Genomic DNA, 21576 nt, shown 5'->3' with positions numbered 1-21576 from the left:
CGAGGATGGTGTCACCTGCCTGTCTAATGGGGGAGTCATGAGTCTTAATTAATGTAACCAGCAATAAGGTAACGACTCGCTGCTGTCCTGTCAATAGGTGACGTGTGTAGCAGCGCAGCTGGATTGATGGAGCAAAGCTGGTAACTGCGGTAGCTGTGGCTCACACCAGGCTGGACCAGCAATACCAGGTCCTGGCCTTGCAGGCGAAGTGGGTTGGTTCAATGTTGGAAGAAGACAAAATGCTTTCAGTCAGAACAGCAGAGAAGCTGTACTGTTCAATATGCTGCTTTGCATGTTCCTGTTTCTAGAAAGCGAGGGATGTGTCTGAGTACACCAGCAGGCTGATGCACGCTGTAAGAATCGCGAACTCCTGGTGGGAAAGTTGCCTGGTGCTTCGCTGAAGCACTGTCACCTATTGCAGGTATCCTGGTTCCTTGTGGAGCCGTTGTCATCCTGTTTTGAAATATTGTGGTTAATGGCCAGCCTATTGTGTTCTCTCTCACAGGTAGAAATCCCGTCCCTTTCCCATTCTTAACTCACAAAGCCAGGGCTTGAAACTTTTAAATTGCTTTGCCAGTTCTGCACAGCAGCTTGTATTGTCTGATACTTTAGATGAGGTTTCCTGCAGTTATTAACCTGGTAAGTTCATCAGCAGCCCGGGGGTGACTTATCTGTAGAGACAGAGGGAAGTAGCTTGCAAATTATACCATTGTAGTGCCAAACTGTTTTTTTTGTTACGCCTTTAAAAAATTCCTGAAGAGATTTGGTATCTTTGTGCTTCTGTGCCGTAAGCTAAATTCATCCTTACGTAATACTTTTGGTTACAGTGAATTGTGTATATGTACCTCGGAAGTAAAATCTTGTGCTGGGACAATACCGGAATGGCTCAAAAATTGGCAGAATTTGTTTCATAATCCACAGGAGGCAGTACGTTGTTTTTAAGGCTAGTGAATCAGGGTGGTCTTGCAGAGTGTATTTCAGCTGAGCTTTGAGAGAAGGCAAATGACTAAACCATGAGGATGTGGTGGGAAGGGTGTATGTAGTTCAGACTGGCAGGCTCTACCTGCACCAGAAATTATGCTTAGGGAAGGTAACTTGAGAGGGAAAATTTAAGAAATCTGCTTTTCTCATTTGCCTTTTTGACACGTAGCAAAGCACATTTCTCCTTTGGCTTTGTCCCTGATGTGCTGATGCTTCACCAAAGGCACCTAACGCAGGTGTGAAGCTGCAGAGAGCTGGAGGGACAATGACCCTGGGAGCTGTGACCGGAGCTGCAGCTGTTTACCATGGCTGTAGAGATGGGAGTGGATGGTGTCTGGTCCTCCGAAGAGCTCATAAAAAAAAAAAAAGGCTACCAGCCTTCAGTCTGTTTAGGAGCAGCCTTTTGCACATCACCTTCAGTGAGTTTTCACATCGCTCTTCATCCGCAGGAGCACGCTGTGCTGTGGTCCACGAAGGGCAGGCTGAAACGGTGTCATGCAGCAGCGTGCACTGCCCAGGAGTGCGGTGTGGCCCTTGCACAGCTGCAGCTGCGCTGGGGCTGAGAAGCAGAGGGGCTGCACAGCTGGCGAGCTCCCTCCCGCGAGTCGCTTGCTGAAGGGAGCAGCAGTGGGCAATCGATCTGGCCACAGCTAGGTGCTACTCCTGGGGCCCTGGCCTTATCTCTGTACTGCACTGCCTTTTGCTGCATAGATAGACCAGGTGTCTGGAGCCAGCATGGCTATCGCTGCTATGATATATGATAAGGATGCTCTCTGTGGGGACAGCACCTGAGGCGTAATCATGTTAGCCAGAGGAATTGATTTGTCTACAGTGTATGTCCTCTCCAGTACACTGCAGCATCAGCCTCAATAGAGAGGACATTAGAAGTGCACAGCCAAGAGTGACATGATTTTGCTTCCCATTTTCGAAGCTATGACCTTTGTGCATAAGTGCAGCAGATGGCCCTAACTACTTACACACAACCCGATCTTCTGTATCTCCCCCTCTTTCCTTCTTTAGGACACTCTTGTAACAAGAGTCAGAAACCCTGAGCTCCAGGTCTGCTGTACAACTGATAGCTGGAAGAGAGCAGGCAAGGAGGCGTGCACCATGGAGAGGAAGCTAGGGAGCGATCGTGGCTAGGACCGCTTGTTTACGCTGGCTGTCAGGTGTGCATCATGGCCCGGGGGTTTGGCATGTCCGTCCTGTGTGCAAGGAGAGACCATGGCATTGTGCAGAGCTGACCAAGCTGTTGTCTCTGCACAATTCAGATGTGCTGAGGGGGGAGCATGCCCACAAATAAACAAGTCTAGGGCCAAAATGCCTTTTAACGTATTGTGCCAGGTGTTCAGATGGTATAAAGCTCTGGGATCCTGCTGATGCCAGAGTCTAGACTTGCCTGGCACTGGGCTGTGGCAGACAAGATGCATTAGTCTGCCAGTCCTGCTCCAGCTGTTGAGCAATGCTCACTCTGCTTGGAAGTCACCTTGGAGGGAAGCTTTCACTGCTTGCTCTGCTAGGCAAGCAGGAGCATCCTGCTTAAAAATTATTATTCTTGATACTGTTCTGATAAAGAGCTGTTTTTTCTGTATAAAGCCGTGTGGGCTGGGAGCCTGCATTTGGAGAGCAGTATTAATAAACAGCACATTTGCTTTACAGATATGTGAGGTTTAATTCCCTTGTTCAGTCATCACTGGTCCTATCTTAATAAAAGTCCTTTCTGAGACTGCGTTGTTAGTGATTTTTGTCCTGATTTTTTTTCACTATTGGTTAAGCAGTTTTTAGTGTGAGCTTGTGAGAGATTGCCCTTGCCCTAAGGACCTCTCTACCAGCCGTGGCTACAAGCGTGCAGGAGATGAGCCTGGAGACATGCAGTCATTCTGCCATTTACATAATGCTCCTTACTCAAAGGAACCTTATTTTCCCTTAAAGTTAGGGCTAAACTTTGTATAGGTCTTCACACCACCTTGAGGAAAACAGGGCATGAGAAACATAGACAATTGGTTAGTATTGGTCTTTTTTTTGGGGGGGGAAGTCAGAGATGATACTGATGTGTCTTTTTCAGCAAGATGAACTATGGGCTTTCATCCCTACATCCCCTCTGTACCTGACTTTTACTTGGCCTAGTGCAGTCCTATGTGTTGGAGGGAGGTAAAACTCCCTGTTTGGGACAGCTTTTTGCCTAGAAACCTTATATTAACAATCTCCATCCCTTCCCTTTCGTCATATGATGTATCTGCATCTTTAAATTGAGATAGCTGAGTTAGGCAAGAATATGTCGTTTTGGTTGGATCAAGCAAGTCAAACCCTTGACCCCTTCCCCCTGAGGTGGGAAGCAGCTGGAGACCCTCCTGGGAACAGCCCTTGTCCGCCCTCTGGGTAGATGCAGGATGTCACTGTGTATGAAGGTCACTTGCGAAAACCTGGCAAAAAACCTGAAAGGTATGATCTGGAAAGATAGTAGTAAGTAACAAATATTGAATAGGGCTTGAGAACCGGGTGGATATCACTAGAGTTTCTGAGAGGGGCCAAACCACACTGACCCAGGTGAATACAGAGACCTGATGTAAATCATGTTGCTTAGAGACTCTGCTATGGGCAGTTGTAGCAGTAGTAGGTCTAAGCATAGTTTTAAAGATTTATTATTAGAGAGCGTGCTCTATAATCCTCAAGCTGCTGTTGAAAACAAGAAAGCTAGATCACACGTGGAATTATTTCAGCCTTTGCTTCTTAAATAGAGGATGTATTATTTCTGCATTAATGAATAAAGTGTTAGCAGCCATCCAAGTCAGAAATAACTCCTACAGTAGAGAGGTTAATTTTACATGTTCTCTTTGTTTATATCCAACGTTGTTGCTTTCATTGTATTTTTCCTGATTCCTTAAATACATAATAAATTGAGATTTTTATTACACAGAAGGCTTGTAAACATGTGCATTTATATACCACAAAGACAATTACGGAAATATGGCACTTGTATAAAAAACAAGCCAACTTAAATGAATTATAAAAACGATTTCTAAACATCTGAACTCAATGAATGGAGGGAATCAGCACCTTACATAAGCTTAGCAGGATCTTAGTAACATTTATGTCAGTCACACCTTTTGGGAGAAGCCTAAAAGCAGTGCTGATTTATGCCAGCTAGAGCCCAGGCATAGCATTACGTGCCATGATTTATTTTTTCAGACTGAACTTGCGCATTCTTCCTATGACATTGAGATTCTTTGCCGGAGCTGTTGCTATGAAAGGGTGGGCCTAGATATGGGTAACTGAGATTGGAGGCTCCAAAGTGTGGGCTTCTGTCATGCTCTTCCCAGTCCCAATGTGGCTGCATTAAGCAGTTAGTGGTGATCACTGCTGCAGGCAGTGCTGTAGATTAAAGGCTTCATTAACTCAAGTATATCACTCAAATCACACGCGTCTGTGGTTCAAAGTGTGCTTTGTGCATTAATGTTATGGGTCCAGTTTAGAAGCCTGTACTTACACATAATTCCTCTGAATGGACAGAGATGGATTTCTTCTGTTCTCTTTTCCTGTTCAAGTATCTATAGCCAAAACACACTGAGTGCAACAGAAGAGCCAAAGTTATCTTTCTCTGTGGGTAACTGCATAATACTGAGGAAATAATAATTCCAGTGAAATTAGACTCTTAGAAAAAGATGGCATCTGGAACCTGTCTTCTGCTGGCATGTGGAAACTCTTGAACAGCAAAAAGATTATTAGTTATATAACTCCCCTCCTGGAGGCCTAAGTGGCTATTATATTAGCATTTAATTTTCCTACTGCCCTTCATGTCACACAATGCCCAATAGATTTGTAATTACAGTAGAGAAGTAGGCTTTGCTTACTGCAGCATGGCCAAAGTGAAGGTGATGGTTATTGCTTCTTGCTTGCTTGTGCCCTTCCTATATCAGTTCCTTATACTGCCTTAATTTATAGCATTTAAGATAATGGCAGGTTTCTGCGGGTCAGTCTGGAGTATCCCTCTATGTAATGCTGAACATGAACATGTATCCAGGTGACTTGGAGCAGAAAACTGTGTCTGGGAGAGAATTACATGCCACCAAAACTGACAGGTGGTAGGTGAGCTGGGCGAGAGTTTTCCTGGAAGACTGCAAGCGAGCTGGGGTGGGAAGGGTTTCGGGTACCTGCAGGGAACCCAGGGGCTCGCACTGCAGCCTCTGACCCAGCGTTGCACAGGGAGCAGTTTCTCTTTGGGTAAGCAAAATTTGTGTCTTGCGTTGATGTTGCAGGCTGACTCTGGAGTTGTCAATCTGCCTGTTAATGAGGATGCTGGCTGTTTTGATTCATCTTGCTGTAAGCTTATGGAAGTGCCTTGTTTCTACCAGCAGACTACACTTTCTTCCAAAAAACAATTCCTGTAGGTTACTGCAAAACCATGTACTTTCCAAGAGAGCAGAGATGAGACAAGCCATGTTACTGAATTGGCCTTGTAACTTTTTTCAAGTTTGAATGGTGAGGTTTCATTTTTTTTCCCCTCACCAGGGACCAGTTTTGGAGACAGATATGGCTGGCATCAGGCATTACATTTCTGATTATCTATCAAAATGAGTGCATTTTTGCTAGTTGCAAGTAGCCCCTGATTGAATTGTTGCTTGGGACTGAGGGGAAGTTTGAGCCAGCTGCACATTTTTCAGCACATACTAGAGACACCAGGCAGATCCTCAGCTTGAAGTGGGTCACTTTGTGTCCCATGGCTTCAGAAGACCTGGGCTTGTGGTGGCTGAGACCATAGTTTGGCTGCCGTATCCCTATTGGTTTGTTTCTTTTCATTTCGTTACGGCATAAATTGGAGCCATGCAGAGTGCTTGGATAGCAGTGCTGATCTGTGCTCCATTGCAAAAGAAGCTAGGCAAGTTGCATGGCTTTTCTCCACACCTTGATATAAAAGAATGATGACAAGTTTATCACTGAATTGATGTTTGTGAAGTTTCCACTTGGCTAATGTCCCATGCATCTGTGGACTTGCACCCTCAATATAAAGGCCATAACACTGGTAAGCAGCTGCATGCTCCTTTGTGAGTGTGGTCCTCATATGTATATGCAGCCTGTTCACAGCTGGGGTTTTGCAAATGAAACCCTTGATATATTAGTGTGAATCCTGGGAGTGTGGGGGTAAGTGTTTGCACAGGTTACTGTTTTCACAGGTTAGTGTTTACACCTGCCCACCCCACATCTCTTGAGACTGGCTGGGAAAGTCCAATTTATCTTCATGTAATTTGTGTCTGATACTGACTTACCCAGGTCACAACATCTTGGCAGAAGAATCGATATTGGAAATAAAATCTGTGGCTCCACTGTCACTCGTTGACCTTACCTCCTCCTGTCTCTTAAAGCATATTGGTCCCATGATAACGTGAGGAGGGCTGCTGCTTTTTTATAAGGAACCAGACTGGCACCTCTCTAAATACACATCTCTTTATTGGGGTACATTGCTATTTTCCCTTCTAATTTTCTTGAACATCAGTGTTTCACAAGCTTTCAGGACATGTTACACAGGTTGAGAATTTCATTCAGCTTTCCATTAGGCACAAGACAATCTGAGCTGTCCCTCCTGGGTTTCCCAGCACAGCCCTACTTGCTTTTGCCAGGTTTGCTGATCTTATTGCAGCCCCTTCCAAGGATTCGTACAGCAAAAATCTCTTGGGTAGAGCCGACAGCTTTCCCAGCCACTGGCAGCCACCTTCCCCTTCTTGCTCAATTCTGCCTTCCTGTTGCTTTTGCAAAAACCTCACCTGAGAGCTGTACATGAATCTGGTGCGTGAGCCAGAAAGGTGAGCCGTGGAAGTGCCTTTTGGGTGCCAGAGGTGGTTTCACCCTTGGCATGTCTTTGGGAATGGCTGGGAGGGCTGGTACAACCTGGCATGTGCCACCTGCCTTCTCTGCTACACTAATGGCTCTTTAGCTGTTGCCATAAGGGGCTGTTACAGCACCAATGGCCGCAACACTCTTCATTTAGACCTGCATTATTCCCCATAGATCGCAGGTAAAATGAGGTCTTCTCTGCTGAAGAAGATGCTTCTGGATAGAAGGGCCTCTCTTCCCTTCCAAATATCAGTCCCTGTGGGCAAAGCTTCATGTGGCATGGCAGAGCTTTGCCAAGTGCCCATTACCCCTGAGCACCCATTCTTCCATGCATCCCCCTGCTGCAGCCAAACAATAGGGTGCCTGGGGCCCTCCAACAAGTACATAAATGTTGCAGTGGGTTATGGGGTCCAAATAAGGCTGAAGATGGGAAGGCAAAAGGTGGATTTCAGTCCCAGGGACAAAACACTGTGTGCAGACCCCTCACTGATATTACCTAGAGGCTTAGCCTGCCCTTGGTGCTGATGAGGAAGGAACTGACAGTTCACCCTGGGGCATTTTATTTTGGGTCTGCACCCATCTGGAGAGAGGACCCAGTCTTGCCACACAGCATGGAACAGATGTCAGTGTGTGGCACGTGTCTGTGGCAATGGACCTTGCAAGGGGGTGTTGCTTTCTGCTGCGGCCCTGCACGCTCCAGCCAGCACATTTGGCTTACCCAGCCCCTCCAAGGGAATGCTGAGAGCAACATAAAACCTAACACTGTTTTTTCCTGGGTATCAGAAATCTGCATTCTCTTTCACAGAAGAGTGTGATATAAATAATGACAAGTCTCCAGAGAAGGTGTGCTCATAGCCTGGAAACCATCCTCAGGTTGAGTTGCAGAGACTTTTCCATGAGCAGTTGAAATTTTTTTCTGGATTTTAGTTCTGCCCCTTTCCTTCCTGAGAAGATTTGCCTGGGAAAGCCACCAACTGTGCATTTGAGGGTGCTGGCTGGCTGGCTTCTGAAGTTCCCTGTGGCTTCACAGCATCCTCCTGAGGTCCTGGGCAGCTCTGGGGGATGCAGTCACACCGACCTTGCTCACTGAAGAAGGGTGCGTGCCTTTGCACTGCAGCTCTGATGAGCAAAATGAGAAAACAGACTCATTGTGGTTCAGGTTTTTAAACATCTGCAAGGGGTTCTTTTGTGAGTGTTACAGTAAAGGAAATGCTTGGAGAGTCTTGCATTCTGGTACACAAAAAGGAAGATCTGGAATCCCAGAAGGGAAAAACAATATTTGCTCTGCGACAAGATGCTGTCAGGCAAATGCTACTTTTTTGCTTTCATTTGTGAGAGCCAATGGACCACCCTGAAAGCATCAGTCTGTGACAGCTCCTACAGCCCTGCAGAGACATTTGAATTCTTGACTGGTTCAACATTGTTGGTCATTGGCAATGGTACATTGCCGACTGTACTCAGATGGCAATCTCCAAAACTGCTGACATCTATGGGATTGCTACAGATGTGGAGTCAATTACTACCACAGGTTAAAAAAGGTTTCTAAAATAGCCTTGCTTGTGGTCTTCTGCCAGTCTATTAGATAAAACAGATGATGGTTGGTAATGGGAAAAAGCAAAACCAAACAAAGCAAGCCCTAGCAAAAACACCTACATCCAAGCTGGGTCTTCAGATGAAATGTGTTTGTCTGTGATTTGATTTTTACGAGTTAACATCTCCTAAAGAAAAGCTTTGCCATCCTGAAGGCTCCCCTGCAGTCCCAGAAAGCCAAGGGCAGATACCCCAGTAGCTCTGTGAGGTATTGGCTGGTGCAGCGGTATCTCACTTTGCCTGGCCTGATGGCAGTAGGTTCTGCGTAGTGGAGGAAGGTGCCAGAGACACTGTTGCGTAGCTTGTTGACCACAGTTAGCCAAGGTAACAGAATTTCTTCTTCTATTCAGTACAAGAGATACCTTTATGAATGCTGTAACTTCCTTAATTACTGGAGGGAATACCGTGATCCAGTGTCTCAAGACAGCTTTGGGCAATGTCATAGTTTAAAAGGCAAGAAGCAGGGGTGGGCTGCTGATGCAACACATGGCACAGGCAGTGCCCTGATGTGGTTGGGATTATTTCCTCGGCTCCAGAACCACCCACCTCAACTGTAGGCTGTTATGGGACTGTTAGTTCGCATTTCTAAAGCCTCCTGCAAGGAGTCTTTTGAAGGTGAGATGCCTGTTTCCTATTTGTGACTTTTTCCTGCACTATTTTACATCCCAGCTGTTTGCAGACGCGTTTGTTTGTTTTTGTTGTAGTTTTTTGTTTGTTTGTTTTTTATGTTTTGGTATTGCAGCAGAGAGCTGCGATGTCCAAGAGGTCCCAGGTCATATTGGCTGCTGGGCCAAACTGGCCTTGTCAGCAGCCTCTTGAGGACAGTCAGTGTGGCTGCTCAGCACCCAGTGTTCTTTGATTTCTTCATTAAGCACCTGAAGACAGGATGGGACTGCTGTTGTATTAGTATTGCAGCTGTGCTAACATGGGCTTTGCTGTTTCTACGCAGTGGCAGTTTGGCTCCTTCTGCCTTAACTTGGAAAAGGGCAGAAGTGAAGGCTGCATGCCCTCTTTGCTTGTTACTGCTCATCTCCCTCCCTGACCAACGCACAAGGATTCATGGTTGTAGTTGTTTGTTGTCCTCTGGTGAAGGCCACAAAACTTGCCTAATGCTTCTCTCTCACTTTCCTGAGCCATTTATTTTAATATCCTTCACACATCATGTGTTCAGTGCAGTTTTCTCCTAAAACCTATCCTAGACAGTCCCCTTCAGAAATTTACTCACAGACAACAACTGATAGGGGGTTTGGTGCTAGATCATAGCATGGCTAAGGAAAAGCATTGGGTTGCACAGACTTCTCTTGAGCAGTGTTTACGGCTGGGGACAGACAGCAGTCTGTGGTGGAGAAATCATCCTTGGAGAGCAAATATCAGGAAAGAGATGGTTGCAACAGCCATGTCTGCAATCTCACATCGCTGGCACTTCCACGATGTGACGAGCCTTGCTCATGTGCTCCCCAGCTGGCTCGGTACAAAACGTCCCGTTCTCAACGTTCACCTGCTGCCGCTTGGCTGGGCGGCTGTGCCGTGCCCCGCGGCAGCCAGGCGTGCTGCCACACTGCGGGGACTTGAGCTGTGGCTTCCCCTGGGGAGGCTGGTGCAGGCAAACCCTGCCCTGCAGACAGGCGGCTGCGAGGAAACTGCCGCTCCAGATTTCCTCCCTTCTTTCTGCATGTGGGAGGAAGACGCTCGTCTGGAAGTTCTAACCTCGGTGCTGATAGTTTTTCATCCCCACCATGGTTAATCTGGAGATTAGGCTGAATGTTGATGTGACTGGAAGTCGGGTGGGATTTTGGCTTGGAGATGAAAATTCTTGTTGTGGTTTTCATTTCAGCTACATGCTCTGTGTGGAGCAGCCCAGCCTTGCACAGGGGCCCTTGTTAGATGCCAGTGTGATTAATCCTCACCCACTGCCAGCTCCCCTGTGCCTCCACCAACGGGCAACTTTTCTGATGCCAAGAACTTGTGCAGTGATATAGCTGAGTTCACCACCCAAGAACTGTGAGAGCCCATGCCAAATTTTTAATTGCATTTTTCTGGCAAATAGCCATAACTTGGTCTTAAGAAAAAGAAGCAGAATATTTCTAGTTCTCAACCTTGTGTCAGTCTGTTGTGGAACAAAGCTGGGAAGTGCAGCTGGAGCTTATTTTGCTTGACTGGGGGGAAGAAGAGAGCTGCTGGAGTAGAGGTTGGGATGAGAGAAGCCAACAAATCAGCCCTACTTTGCAGGAGGAGTTGAAGAGACCCTGGGGGTGGAAGAGCTGCCTTGGACCACTGCTCCTGCCACAGGTGGCTGACTTGTGAGGATGGTCCTTTGCAGGTGGGAAAAGTTCAGGCTGAGCCCTGTTACTTCTGGCTTGTGCTCAACGATAGGGGCTCTTCTGTCAGACAAAACCATGATTTTTTGACTTCTTGCGAACAGGTCTGGCTGGATGGTCGAGCACGAGCTGACTGTCCCTGCATTACCCTTGTCAGGGAAATAAAAGCTTGAGTTGTGCTGGGGAGCACCAGTAGCTGCAATAGAGCACCACAAGGCCTGACAAAACTCATCGCATGGCATGAGGAGATAGAGGATTATTAGCACACACATTCTCCCAAAGGCAAATCATGTACCATCTTCTGGGTGATTTGTTCGCTATTTTATGAGTCCATTTTAGATGGAGCCTCTATGATCTTGTCTCCACTTGAGAGGAGGAGGGTTTATCTATCACCCTGAATTTCCTTTAGCATGTGGAGCCTGTTCAGGAGCTATCTGCCTTGGATGCCTGGCCTGTGGCATCTCCAACACAAACATAAACCCTCTTATTCATTGCACAAATATATTGCACCAACACAGTCTTTCTGGCAGGTTGGATGGCTGGTTCAGTAACTCTTCACCACCCTCTGCAAACAAGCACTTTTTCGCAGAATTTTATTGAGGAACATCTTATGTCATGTACAAGCCAGTGTGTTCCTTGACAAAAGGCAATCGGTTCTGCCTCAGGAGCATGTTTGCTCCTGCAGGAGAGTGGAGTTGAAGGTGAAGCGCTTTGCACTCACCGACACTCACCAGACTGTACCAGTTAGAGCTGTCCCAGCCAGCCCCAGTATTTTAGCAATGCTGTGGAGTGAAGAGCAGCAACTGGCTGGTCCCTTTACGTCTCATCCCTCTCTCCTCTCACCGCTACAAACCACCTAGGAGGGATGCAGAGCTGAGTGGCCAGAGTGGCCACTGGGACCTTTGCTCTGTGGCCAGGCCAGGGCCCACACCAGGGCTGGTCCTTGTGACAGTCTCTGCATCCATCCAGGGTAGGGAAGATGTAAATGATAAGTCTGGGTACTGAACAGCTGAATCCTCCCTGTTACACACAGATCTGGCACCCCTGTCTAAAAATTCCCTGATTTTTATCATTTGCAGTGTCTACATGTTCAGAAGGTCTGATGTTGTACCATATAAGTGAAGGTGGGAACATGCAAGCAAGCCCACAGTATGGTGGCTTTGCAGTCAACTCATGCAGGTTCGTGGCCAGGGATTGCCAATCACTGCTGAGATTCTCCTTCATTCAGCAAAAGCTGATGGGTCATTGAATTTAGGGGAATATTGTCTTCCTCTGGCTAGGATCTGTGCACACATGGGCTTCTCCTTATGGTCTGCTCATTTTGGTTAGGCACAAAGATGGGTTTTCTATAGGCTCAGCCTGATGGGGAATTGTGTTTGTTCCTCGTCGTACTATAGATGAGAGCCTGTTGCATGTAAATATACTTTGTCCTAACTGTGGTCCATCCGCAGGCTGAAGTAGCTCTCCCTCAGGGACTCAGATTGCATGGAGGATCATCAGTGACTTGCAAAGAGCCTCATATTCTGGGGAATGAGAAACATGAGCCATGGGCTTGCAGTGGCAGCGTAATAAATGGCAACAAAGCCACATAAATATGTATTGGCGCACAACTGGGGGTAAGAGCTGTTGTCACAGTAGGGCAGAACAAAGGCAGGATCCATGATGCAGGATGCTGAAAGCCCGGAGAAGCAGCTTAGCCTTGGATACACAAGATGGTACTTGGCCAGCCAAGGCTGCTGGAAGGGTGGGTGGAGGACAACATCCCAGCCTTTTTTGGCCAGTGCACACAGTTGTGCTCAAGTGTTGGTCAGTGGAATAGCTGGGTTATTATTTTTAAAACACTTATCCTGGAAAGCATTATTTTACAACCCAATGGGCGTGAGCCATATCCCCACAGCAGGTTGGCACACGGCTGGTGTCTGGAAGAGGCTGTATACTCATTTTCTCTGCAGGCTGATTTAGGGGACCTGGGGAGAGAAGAGCATTTTTTGATGCCCCACATTGTTTCCTGAGACCAGCATGAGGCTTAGGAATAGTGAACTTTGTCCAGCTTCAGGATTTCAGAGCAACAAGCTTCTGATGTTCTTCTGTACCTCAGGAGCATGATGTCTCCATCCTTGTGGCAGCTGGATTTTCTTCATCCCACTTGTGATGTAGATACAGCCAACTGGCTCCAAAACATTAAAGAAAATCAGGGCACAGTCTTACAAATGTAGCTGTTATCTGTGGGTGTAGCTTATTCTGGGGTAGAGGAGCTAGCTGTAAATTTTTTGGTGTGGTTTTGTGCCTGCAGCACTCAGAACAGGCTGTCTGTGCTGCAGAGGAGCAGCACAGATGTTCCCTGGATCATTCCCTGTAGTGAATATTGCTTTATATAGACATGAATCATGAGCATCTCCTAGCACTGCATAGCAGGGAGGTGCAAGAAGAGATCATCCAGCGGGGACCCCATGGCTCTTGGCGAGTCGCCAATAACTAATTTGCGGATGTAGCTTAGGAGCTGTTGTATGAAGCTTTTGGTCATCTTTGTGTTCTACATCTTGTATTTTGCACACTGGGAATTTTTTGTCAGTCTTTATTACTCAGAGTTACTTTTCCATGTCTGCCACTTCCCTTGTAACTGTGTTTCTTCATTGGCTAGCCTTAACTTCTCAAGATATCTTACGCCAATACCAAATCACAGGATAGTGGGAATACTTGTGTGATAGTGTCACAGTATCACAGTATGTTTGGGCTTGGAAGGGACCTCAGAAGATCACCTAGTCCAATCCCCCTGCCAGAGCAGGAACACCTAGGTGAGGTTACACAGGAACATGTCCAGGCAGGTTTTGAATGTCTCCAGAGCAGGAGACTCCACAACCCCCCTGGGCAGCCTGTTCCAGTGCTCCTTCACCCTCACTGAGAAGAAGTTTCTTCTCAAATTTAAGTGGAACCTCTTGTGTTCCAGCATGATCCCATTACCCCTTGTCCTATCATTGTTTGCCACCAAGAAGAGCCTGGCTCCATCCTCATGGCACTCACCTTTTATATACTTATAGACATTAATAAGGTCCCCCCTTAGCCTCCTCTTCTCCAAACTAAAGAGACCCAGCTCCCTCAGCCTTTCTTCATAAGGGAGGTGCTCCACTCCCTTAATCATCTTTGTTGCCCTACGCTGGACTCTCTCCAGCAGTTCCCTGTCCTTCTGGAACTGAGGGGCCCAGAACTGGACACAATACTCCAGATGGGGTCTCACCAGGGCGGAGTAGAGGGGAAGGAGAACCTCTCTCCATCTACTAACCACCCCCCTTCTAATACACCCCAGAATGCCATTGGCCTTCCTGGCCACAAGGCCACAGTGCTGGCTCATGGTCATTCTGTTGTTGTCGACCAGGACCCCCAGGTCCCTTTCCCCTACACTGCTTTCTAATAGGTCATTCCCCAGCCTATACTGGAACCTGGGGTTGTTCCTGCCCAGATGCAGGACTCTACACTTTCCCTTGTTAAATTTCATAAGGTTATTCCCCACCAAACTCTCCAGCGTGTCCAGGTCCCGCTGGATGGCAGCACAGCCTTCTGGCATGTCAGCCACTCCTCCCAGCTTAGTGTCATCAGCAAACTTGCTGATAGTACATTCAATTCCCTCGTCTAAATTGTTAATGAATATATTGAATAATATTGGCCCCAGTACTGACCCCTGAGGCACTCCACTAGATACTGGCCTCCAACTAGACTCTGCACCATTGACTACCACTCTCTGGCTTCTCTCCTTAAGCCAGTTTGCAACCCACCTCACTACTCTATTGTCTAGACCACACCTCCTCAACTTAGCTGTGAGGATGCTGTGGGAGACTGTGTCAAAGGCTTTACTGAAGTCAAGGTAGACCACATCCACCGCTCTGCCATCATCCATCCACCTTGTTACATTCTCATAAAAGGCTATGGGGTTGGTCAAGCATGACTTACCCTTGGTGAAGCCATGCTGACTGCCCCTAATAACCCTCTTATCCTTGATATGCCTTGAGATGGCACCAAGGACAAGCCATTCCATTACTTTCCCAGGGACAGAGGTGAGGCTGACCGGTCTATAATTACCCGGGTCCTCCTTCTTGCCCTTTTTGAAGACTGGAGTGACATTTGCTTTCCTCCAATCCTCAGGCACCTCTCCCATTTCCCAAGACTTGGCAAAGATGATGGAGAGCGGTCTAGCAATGACTTCAGCCAGCTCCCTCAGCACCCGCGGGTGCATCCCATCTGGACCCATGGATTTATGGATGTCCAGACTACTTAATTGCTCCCTAACCCAGTCCTCATCAACTAAAGCAAACTCCTCCATTGACCTGGCTTCATCTGGGGTCTCAGGGGTACAGGGCTCCGCAGGACAGCCTCCAGCAGAGTAGACAGAGACAAAGAAGGCATTCAGAAATTCTGCCTTCTCTGGATCTTCTGTCACCAGGGCACCCACCCCATTCATCAGTGGGCCTACATTGCCTCTGGTGTTAGTTTTATCTGCTATGTATTTGCAAAAGCTCTTTTTGCTGTCCTTGACCCCTTTCGCCAGGTTTGATTCTAGGGAGGCCTTGGCTATCCTAGCTGCCTTCCTACGTCCTCCAACAGCAGCCTTATATTCTTCCCAAGTGGCCATCCCCTGCTTCCATGACCTGTAAACTCTCCTCTTCTGCTTGAGCGTACCCAACAGATCCCTATTCAACCATGCAGGCCTCCTGGCTCCCTTCCTTGACTTCCTGTGTGTGGGGATGCTCTGATCCTGAGCGTGGAAGAAGCAATCCCTGAATGCCACCCAGCTATCTTGGGCCCCTTTTCCTTCAAGCAGCCTTGCCCATGGGATTTCCCCCAGCAATTACTTGAAAAGGCCAAAGTTAGCCCTGCTAAAGTCCAGGGTTACAATTCTACTTGATATTCTGTTCCTGCCACACAAGATGCTGAACTCCACCATCTCGTGGTCACTGCAACCCAGACAGCTATCAACCTTTACCACTTCGACTAGACCCTCCTTGTTAGTGAGGATGAGATTGAGCAGCGCTCCTCTCCTGGTCGGCTCCTCCACCATCTGCATGAGGAAGTTATCATCAATGCACTGGAGGAACCTCCTGGACTGTGGCTGGCTGGCTGAATGGTCCTTCCAGCAAACATCAGGGAAGTTAAAATCCCCCACAACAACCAGGGCCTGAGACTGTGAGGCCACTCTCAGCTGCCCATAGAAGGCCTCATCAACTTCCTCAGCCTGATCCAGTGGCCTGTAATAGACACCTACAACAGTATCCCCCCTGCCAGCCTGCTGCTTGATCCTGACCCATACACTCTCAACTCTTTTCTCATCCGCTCCTGGGCAGAATTGAGTACATTGTAGCTGCTCTCACATAGAGAGCAACTCCACCACCATGCCTGCCTGGGTGTCCTCTGTCGCTGTTGAACAACAGCAAGAAGGAAATGTGCAGTATTTCAAAGTGGGGCAGAATGAGAACAGACAAAACAAAAAGGAATACTGTAAACCTATGAATCCCTAGAAGGGAGGTGGATATCCAAGCCCTGAGCCTCCAAAGACCTGTATGTCACAATACCATGTTCTGTTTTGAAGATCACAGAATGATTGAGATTGAAAGGGACTTCTGGAGATCATCTGGTCCAAAATCTCTTGGTGAGAACCAGGACACGATTTCCTCCTAGTCTGCCTGAGTCTTGGAGGGTTTTATTAGATTTGGTTGGATACAGATAATTTAATAAATGATACTTCCACTGTAATTCCACAAATACAGAGATAGTGGCTTTACAGAAATTTAAACTATTTTTTAAAGACTCTAAGTAACTTAATAGTGATAGTAGTTGAGAAAATGTCCTAAATTATACTCAGTTTAGAAATTCAAAGCTTGGAAATACTGCCTTGTCAGTGTATTCAAGGTGTTTTCTGTGCTGCATTTCAGCACAGAGTAAATTAGTAGTGAAAGATGGAAAGAAGTGGGAAGAAAAATGCAACAGAACTTGTAACAAAATGGAAAAACCCAGCTTAAAGCTGTGACAATCACATACATTAGCAAAAAGCATCTTGTCACCTGTGTCAAATGCTTCTTTTTCCAACACCATGGCACAGCCTCGTCTCCCATTCCATCTCCGAGACACAGGTGCAAAGGAGATGGGTGGTTTGATGCAATTTATCCATGCAGCCAAGAAATAATGTTGCCTTCCCTGAGATACAGGCAAGTCCAGTCATGGATGATGTGCTTGGCTTTCCTTAAGCCACAGCCTCCACTTGTGTTGGTACATGGTTTCTCAATACCAGCTTTGACTTGTCTTCCAGGTGGCAATTTGCCCCATCACCTCTTCCCTAAGCCTCAGCCACATGTCCAAACAGACGGCAATCCCCCAGCTTCACCCTCTGGTTGTCTCAATTTTTCTTGGGAGACTCCTTCCAAGTGTTTCCAGTGCCACACCATCCCAGCAGGATGCGCTGCCCAGCCCTCAGCTGCACAGGTGCCTCTGTCTCAGCAAGGGGTGTCCCTCGTGGGGTTCCCATTTTGGTCAGAACCATAACAGTGGCTCCACTGAGCTGCAGCATTCAGTAATGGGCAAAGGCATGTTTGGAAATCACTCATTTGAAGTATACTTGTAGAAAAAATGTAAAGGAGTAAAGCATTAATAACAAGAAGCCTGTAGCCCTTCTAGATATACAAAGTTATTCTTATATGAGAACTCCATAACACTGTAAATTCCATGGTTATGAGTGTGTAACTGAGACTGGAATCTGACTCCTTATGCCTGAAAAATTCCTTAATTATTACTAGGATGGAAATAATACAAACTGTTACTTTAAGATAATGCTGGCTGGACTTGGAAAATTCACATTCAAATAGTAAGAAACGGTAATTTTAAGTTTACCAGCAGACATCATCTTTCTGCACAAGTGCGTATCATACATTCATTAAAACAAGGTTCCTGGGGAAAATGACAAGTGTAATTAAAACCTTTCTCATCATGCATGCACACAGGGGAGGGCAAGCTGTGATTGTAATGGTAACTGCTCCTAGCAGGTGTTTTTCTTTTAATGTGAGGTATTAAATAACACTTCCTGTGTTTATTAACCCAAATACTCTCTTGTATGCTTGTAACCGTGCCTTCGTGATGTGTTGCAAACAAGGCTGAACTTGAACTATATCTTTCAGCGTAAATGTCTTCAGAGGTACAAAACTACCTACCTTAGCTAAGACTGCTACAGGGACATGGAGCACTGTTGCTGTTGAAATTCTTTCACGCATCGTAGCTCTGGAGTTTGTTAGTTTTCTGTGCTGAAGATGTCAGGCTCCTTATGGCATGGTGGGGATCCTCCACAACTGGTGGGGGAGAGGAGGAAACCCTGCCAGAAGCGCTGGCAGCAACTGTTGCCTGCAACTGTGAGAGGATGAATGTCATCAACTACATTTTTAATAGAAAAGAGTCAGAAGGGGAAGAGACATAGCTGGAGCTGGGAATTGGCTTTGGATAGTCTGAGTCTGATGTGTCACTTCAGAAGGGCAAGGTGCTGTGTCTGAAGGAGGGGGAAGCTGGGAAGCTTGGCTCCAGTCTTCCCCCTATGACACTTGATAGTTCCCAGACACCCCCAGTGTTGTGAGACTCTGTGGGCTTTTATGACTTTTATTTCCAGTTCATTTGCTATTTGCTGCCAGAATTCTCCCAAGGAATGTAGACAAGTGGTAAATGGTGATTAATTTTGACGACCAAAGTAGCGGGCTCATGTCGGGCTCCCCATGTAATACAATAAAGTTAACAGCTTGCTGATGTCCTTTTGTGAGTGAATTGTGTAGCCTGGTTGTTTAATGGAGTGTTTAAAGATTGTGTTGGCAATAGCCTATGAATAATGTATAGAGGAATAATGAAATACCTTACTGCTAAGAAACTGCTGATATGCTGGGGAAATTTCCATCAGATAAGAGAAAAATTTTGAAAGCACTGTCTTCTTGGGATGCCCTTTATTTATGGTCTTTCTGCTTCAGAGATTGCATTCCCTCTATAGATACTGCATATGAAGATGTCCTTCACTGCCTCTGCCCCTGTCTCCCAGCTTCACCTTACTCCCTTTGCTTGTGTTTGTAAAAGCTCCTGAGCTTTGATGAGTTTAAGCTTTATTAACTGAGCACTGTAAGCATGGAGGTATTTGCTGTGTAGTCTTCAGCCATTCTAGGTATCTGCACCAATTTGCATTGTGTTACAGGGAAACGGATGCTGGTTTTGTGTCATGGCAATGTGCCATGATGCAGGAAGCAGAAATACAGCCAAGTGATTTGGAAAGAAAAACCAATGTTTCTGTTAGAGGTTTTTGAAGCATGGGCTCCTGTGTGAGATAAACAACCCCAGAGTGTCACACAAGGATGTTCAGATTTTGATGAATTTTGCACTGTGAACCCAGCTCCGGTGCCTCTTCATTTTCTCCCATGTCCTCTTGCCGTGCATAAGGCCTCTGTGTGATTTGGCCATGAGCAGTGGGAAGTCGTTGTGATACTAAGCAACTGAATCTTGCTTGACTAAAGAAATGAGAAGGTCGAGAGTGAACTGCCTGCCTGCAGGGGAGCTCTGGAGGTTGCACTGCCTTAGCTGCAGGAGCAAACAGGCCACCTAAAAGACTCCAGGACAATGCTCAGGCAGGCAACTGAGACAATCACAGTCTCTTCCTTTGCTCCTTGTTTTGACCCTCAGCTGCTCTCCTGGAGAAAATGAAAGCATAGCTTTGTTTTATCCACCTGCACTAAAATGCAGAGGTATCACAGGAGGACAGGTGAACACAATATGTATCATCACTGTCCAGAGTGGTCTCAGCTAAGTGTACATTAAGACCAGACCCAGAGTGTGGAGTTTGTAGCTCTGCACCTGGCCTGTGCTGTAGCTTTGCTATGAGTAACCTAGTGCTCATGCTGCATTTTTGTGTCTGGATTGACACAACAGAGCCCCGAGTCAAAATGTTTCCTGCAATATGGGCAGCCTATTATTAGTGTAATGCTAGAACAAAGCAACACATGGTTGATATTAGTCAGCTGAGGAAGTGACATCCTCACCTGTGAGGTGGATGTGATGGGTTTTGAAGTCATGTGGTGATGCCAACAGCAAGCTTCAGGCAGGAGGCTACAGAGCAGGAGGAAAAATGTGTTAGAAGACAGGCTGTGTCCTCAGGGTGATCTGCAACCAGCTAAGCAAGAGGTTTCATCAAAATGGGAGAGAAGATTTGCACTTTTATTGGCTTGTTTGCTGCTGGGATATTCCTGGGGAGTGCAGTACTTTCGCAGCTACAGGAAAGGACGTGTAAAAAGGGGTTAGTCTAAACACAAGATAGGTGGCAAGGACCACCAGAGGAGTTTGATAAATGGCCAGAATGTTTTTCGTAGAACAAATAAAAAGATATTTAAAACTTCCTACATCTCCATCATGCAAAAGACATCCTGCCAGCCAAGAAGTGTCTTCAGCAGAGAGGGTCCCAAAGGTCTAGGCTGAGGATCATGGTCAAGTTCAGCCAGCCTTTCTCAGAGTAGAAATGCTGCTAGCTGACAGTATACATGAAAGAGAAGCTTCCAAAAGGAAGGAGACAGTTCTGTTATGCAGCTTATTCTACTGCTGCTTCTGATAAGCCCACTAATTTATCTTTTTTTAATGTTTGTTCCTTTTAGGTGAAGAGTGAAGGCCCCAAACTGGTGCCCTTCTTTAAAGCCACTTGTGTCTATTTTGTGCTCTGGCTGCCAACCTCCAGCCCCTCCTGGTTCAGTGCCCTCATCAAATGTCTGCCCATCTTCTGCCTGTGGGTTTTCCTTCTGGCTCATGGAATTAACTTCTTAGTGTCACACCGGAGCGCCAGCCGCATCCTAGCGGGACTCATATTTTCGGCAGTGGGAGATGCCTTTCTCATCTGGCAAGAGCAGGGCTACTTCATTCATGGTGAGTGCGGTGTCAGTCCTAAAGGGATGCCACAGTATCCGGCTGTTACTCTATTTAGTAATGAGTTGCTGGACCACATGTTTTGTTTATTCATGTACAGCTTAAGCCCCAGGCAGTGGGAAGCACACATCCCTTGACTAAAATCCATCATGGTTAGTGGAGTCACACTGTGGATGAGTCCTTCTCTTGAGCTTTGAGGTAATTGGGGCAGGTTTGGTTCCCTGGCACGTGCTCACAGCATCGCAGCTGGCTGAGGCTTGAGAATGTGGCATGAGCAGGATCCCTGGGGGAAAGGGAACGCTCACGGCACTCAGCAGATCCCATGAAGCCACGCGAAGTATCTACCTCCTCACTCTGTAGGGAGATCTGTCAGCACTTTGCTGCAAGGATAAGAAATAGGTCCTCAGTGTAGAACAGGTGGAGAGGATCCTTATATTTTTACAGACAAGCCCATAGCCTGGGGCAGGTGTTTAAATGGATGCTAGAAACAAAACATCAGAAATGTTGTCCTACTTGCAGGTTCATCGATATGAATCATGTAGCCTGTTGTACAAGATGTCTGTTTTGCAAGGCATATAAATGATGGGGAATCAAGGACAAACCTTACCACGTGGCCTGTCTTCTCTACAGAAAGATCTACATCTCTCAGAGCAAAACAAGCTTGTTTTATTTTGCTAGTTTGCAGAATAGAACATAATGATTTAATCATTTAAAGCTACATTGAGCCTGCCTGCAGCAACGCTTGCCCAGGCCTTGGACTGTCACAAGAAATAAGCAGCAGCTGAGTCCTTTACTAAAGTGACTGGTGGGCTTTCTGAAGTTATTTTAACCAGCACAGGGATTTCACATAACACTCACCATTAACTGGCTGCTTTGACTGTCCCACTAGAAAATGTGATGAGGGGACTTTTTTGACTTCTGCTGTTGTCAGCTGTGAAAGTCAAAG

General features: G+C 46.6%; 1 protein-coding gene across 1 annotated transcript in view; it reads left to right on the top strand.

Annotated features, from left to right (window-relative positions):
• TMEM86A (transmembrane protein 86A) overlaps positions 1-21576 on the top strand; it is a 32479-nt gene that overhangs the window by 813 nt on the left and 10090 nt on the right. The window contains exon 2 of the mRNA XM_065065234.1: positions 20366-20630. Within this exon, the coding sequence (XP_064921306.1) occupies positions 20366-20630 (265 nt within the window). The remainder of the gene's footprint in view (positions 1-20365; positions 20631-21576) is intronic.

The sequence above is a fragment of the Columba livia genome, chromosome 5 (genome assembly GCF_036013475.1).
Source record: "Columba livia isolate bColLiv1 breed racing homer chromosome 5, bColLiv1.pat.W.v2, whole genome shotgun sequence".
Taxonomy (NCBI): domain Eukaryota; kingdom Metazoa; phylum Chordata; class Aves; order Columbiformes; family Columbidae; genus Columba; species Columba livia.
The sequence above is the reverse complement of the archived record's forward strand: the minus strand, read 5'-3'. Positions and strand labels throughout refer to the sequence as shown.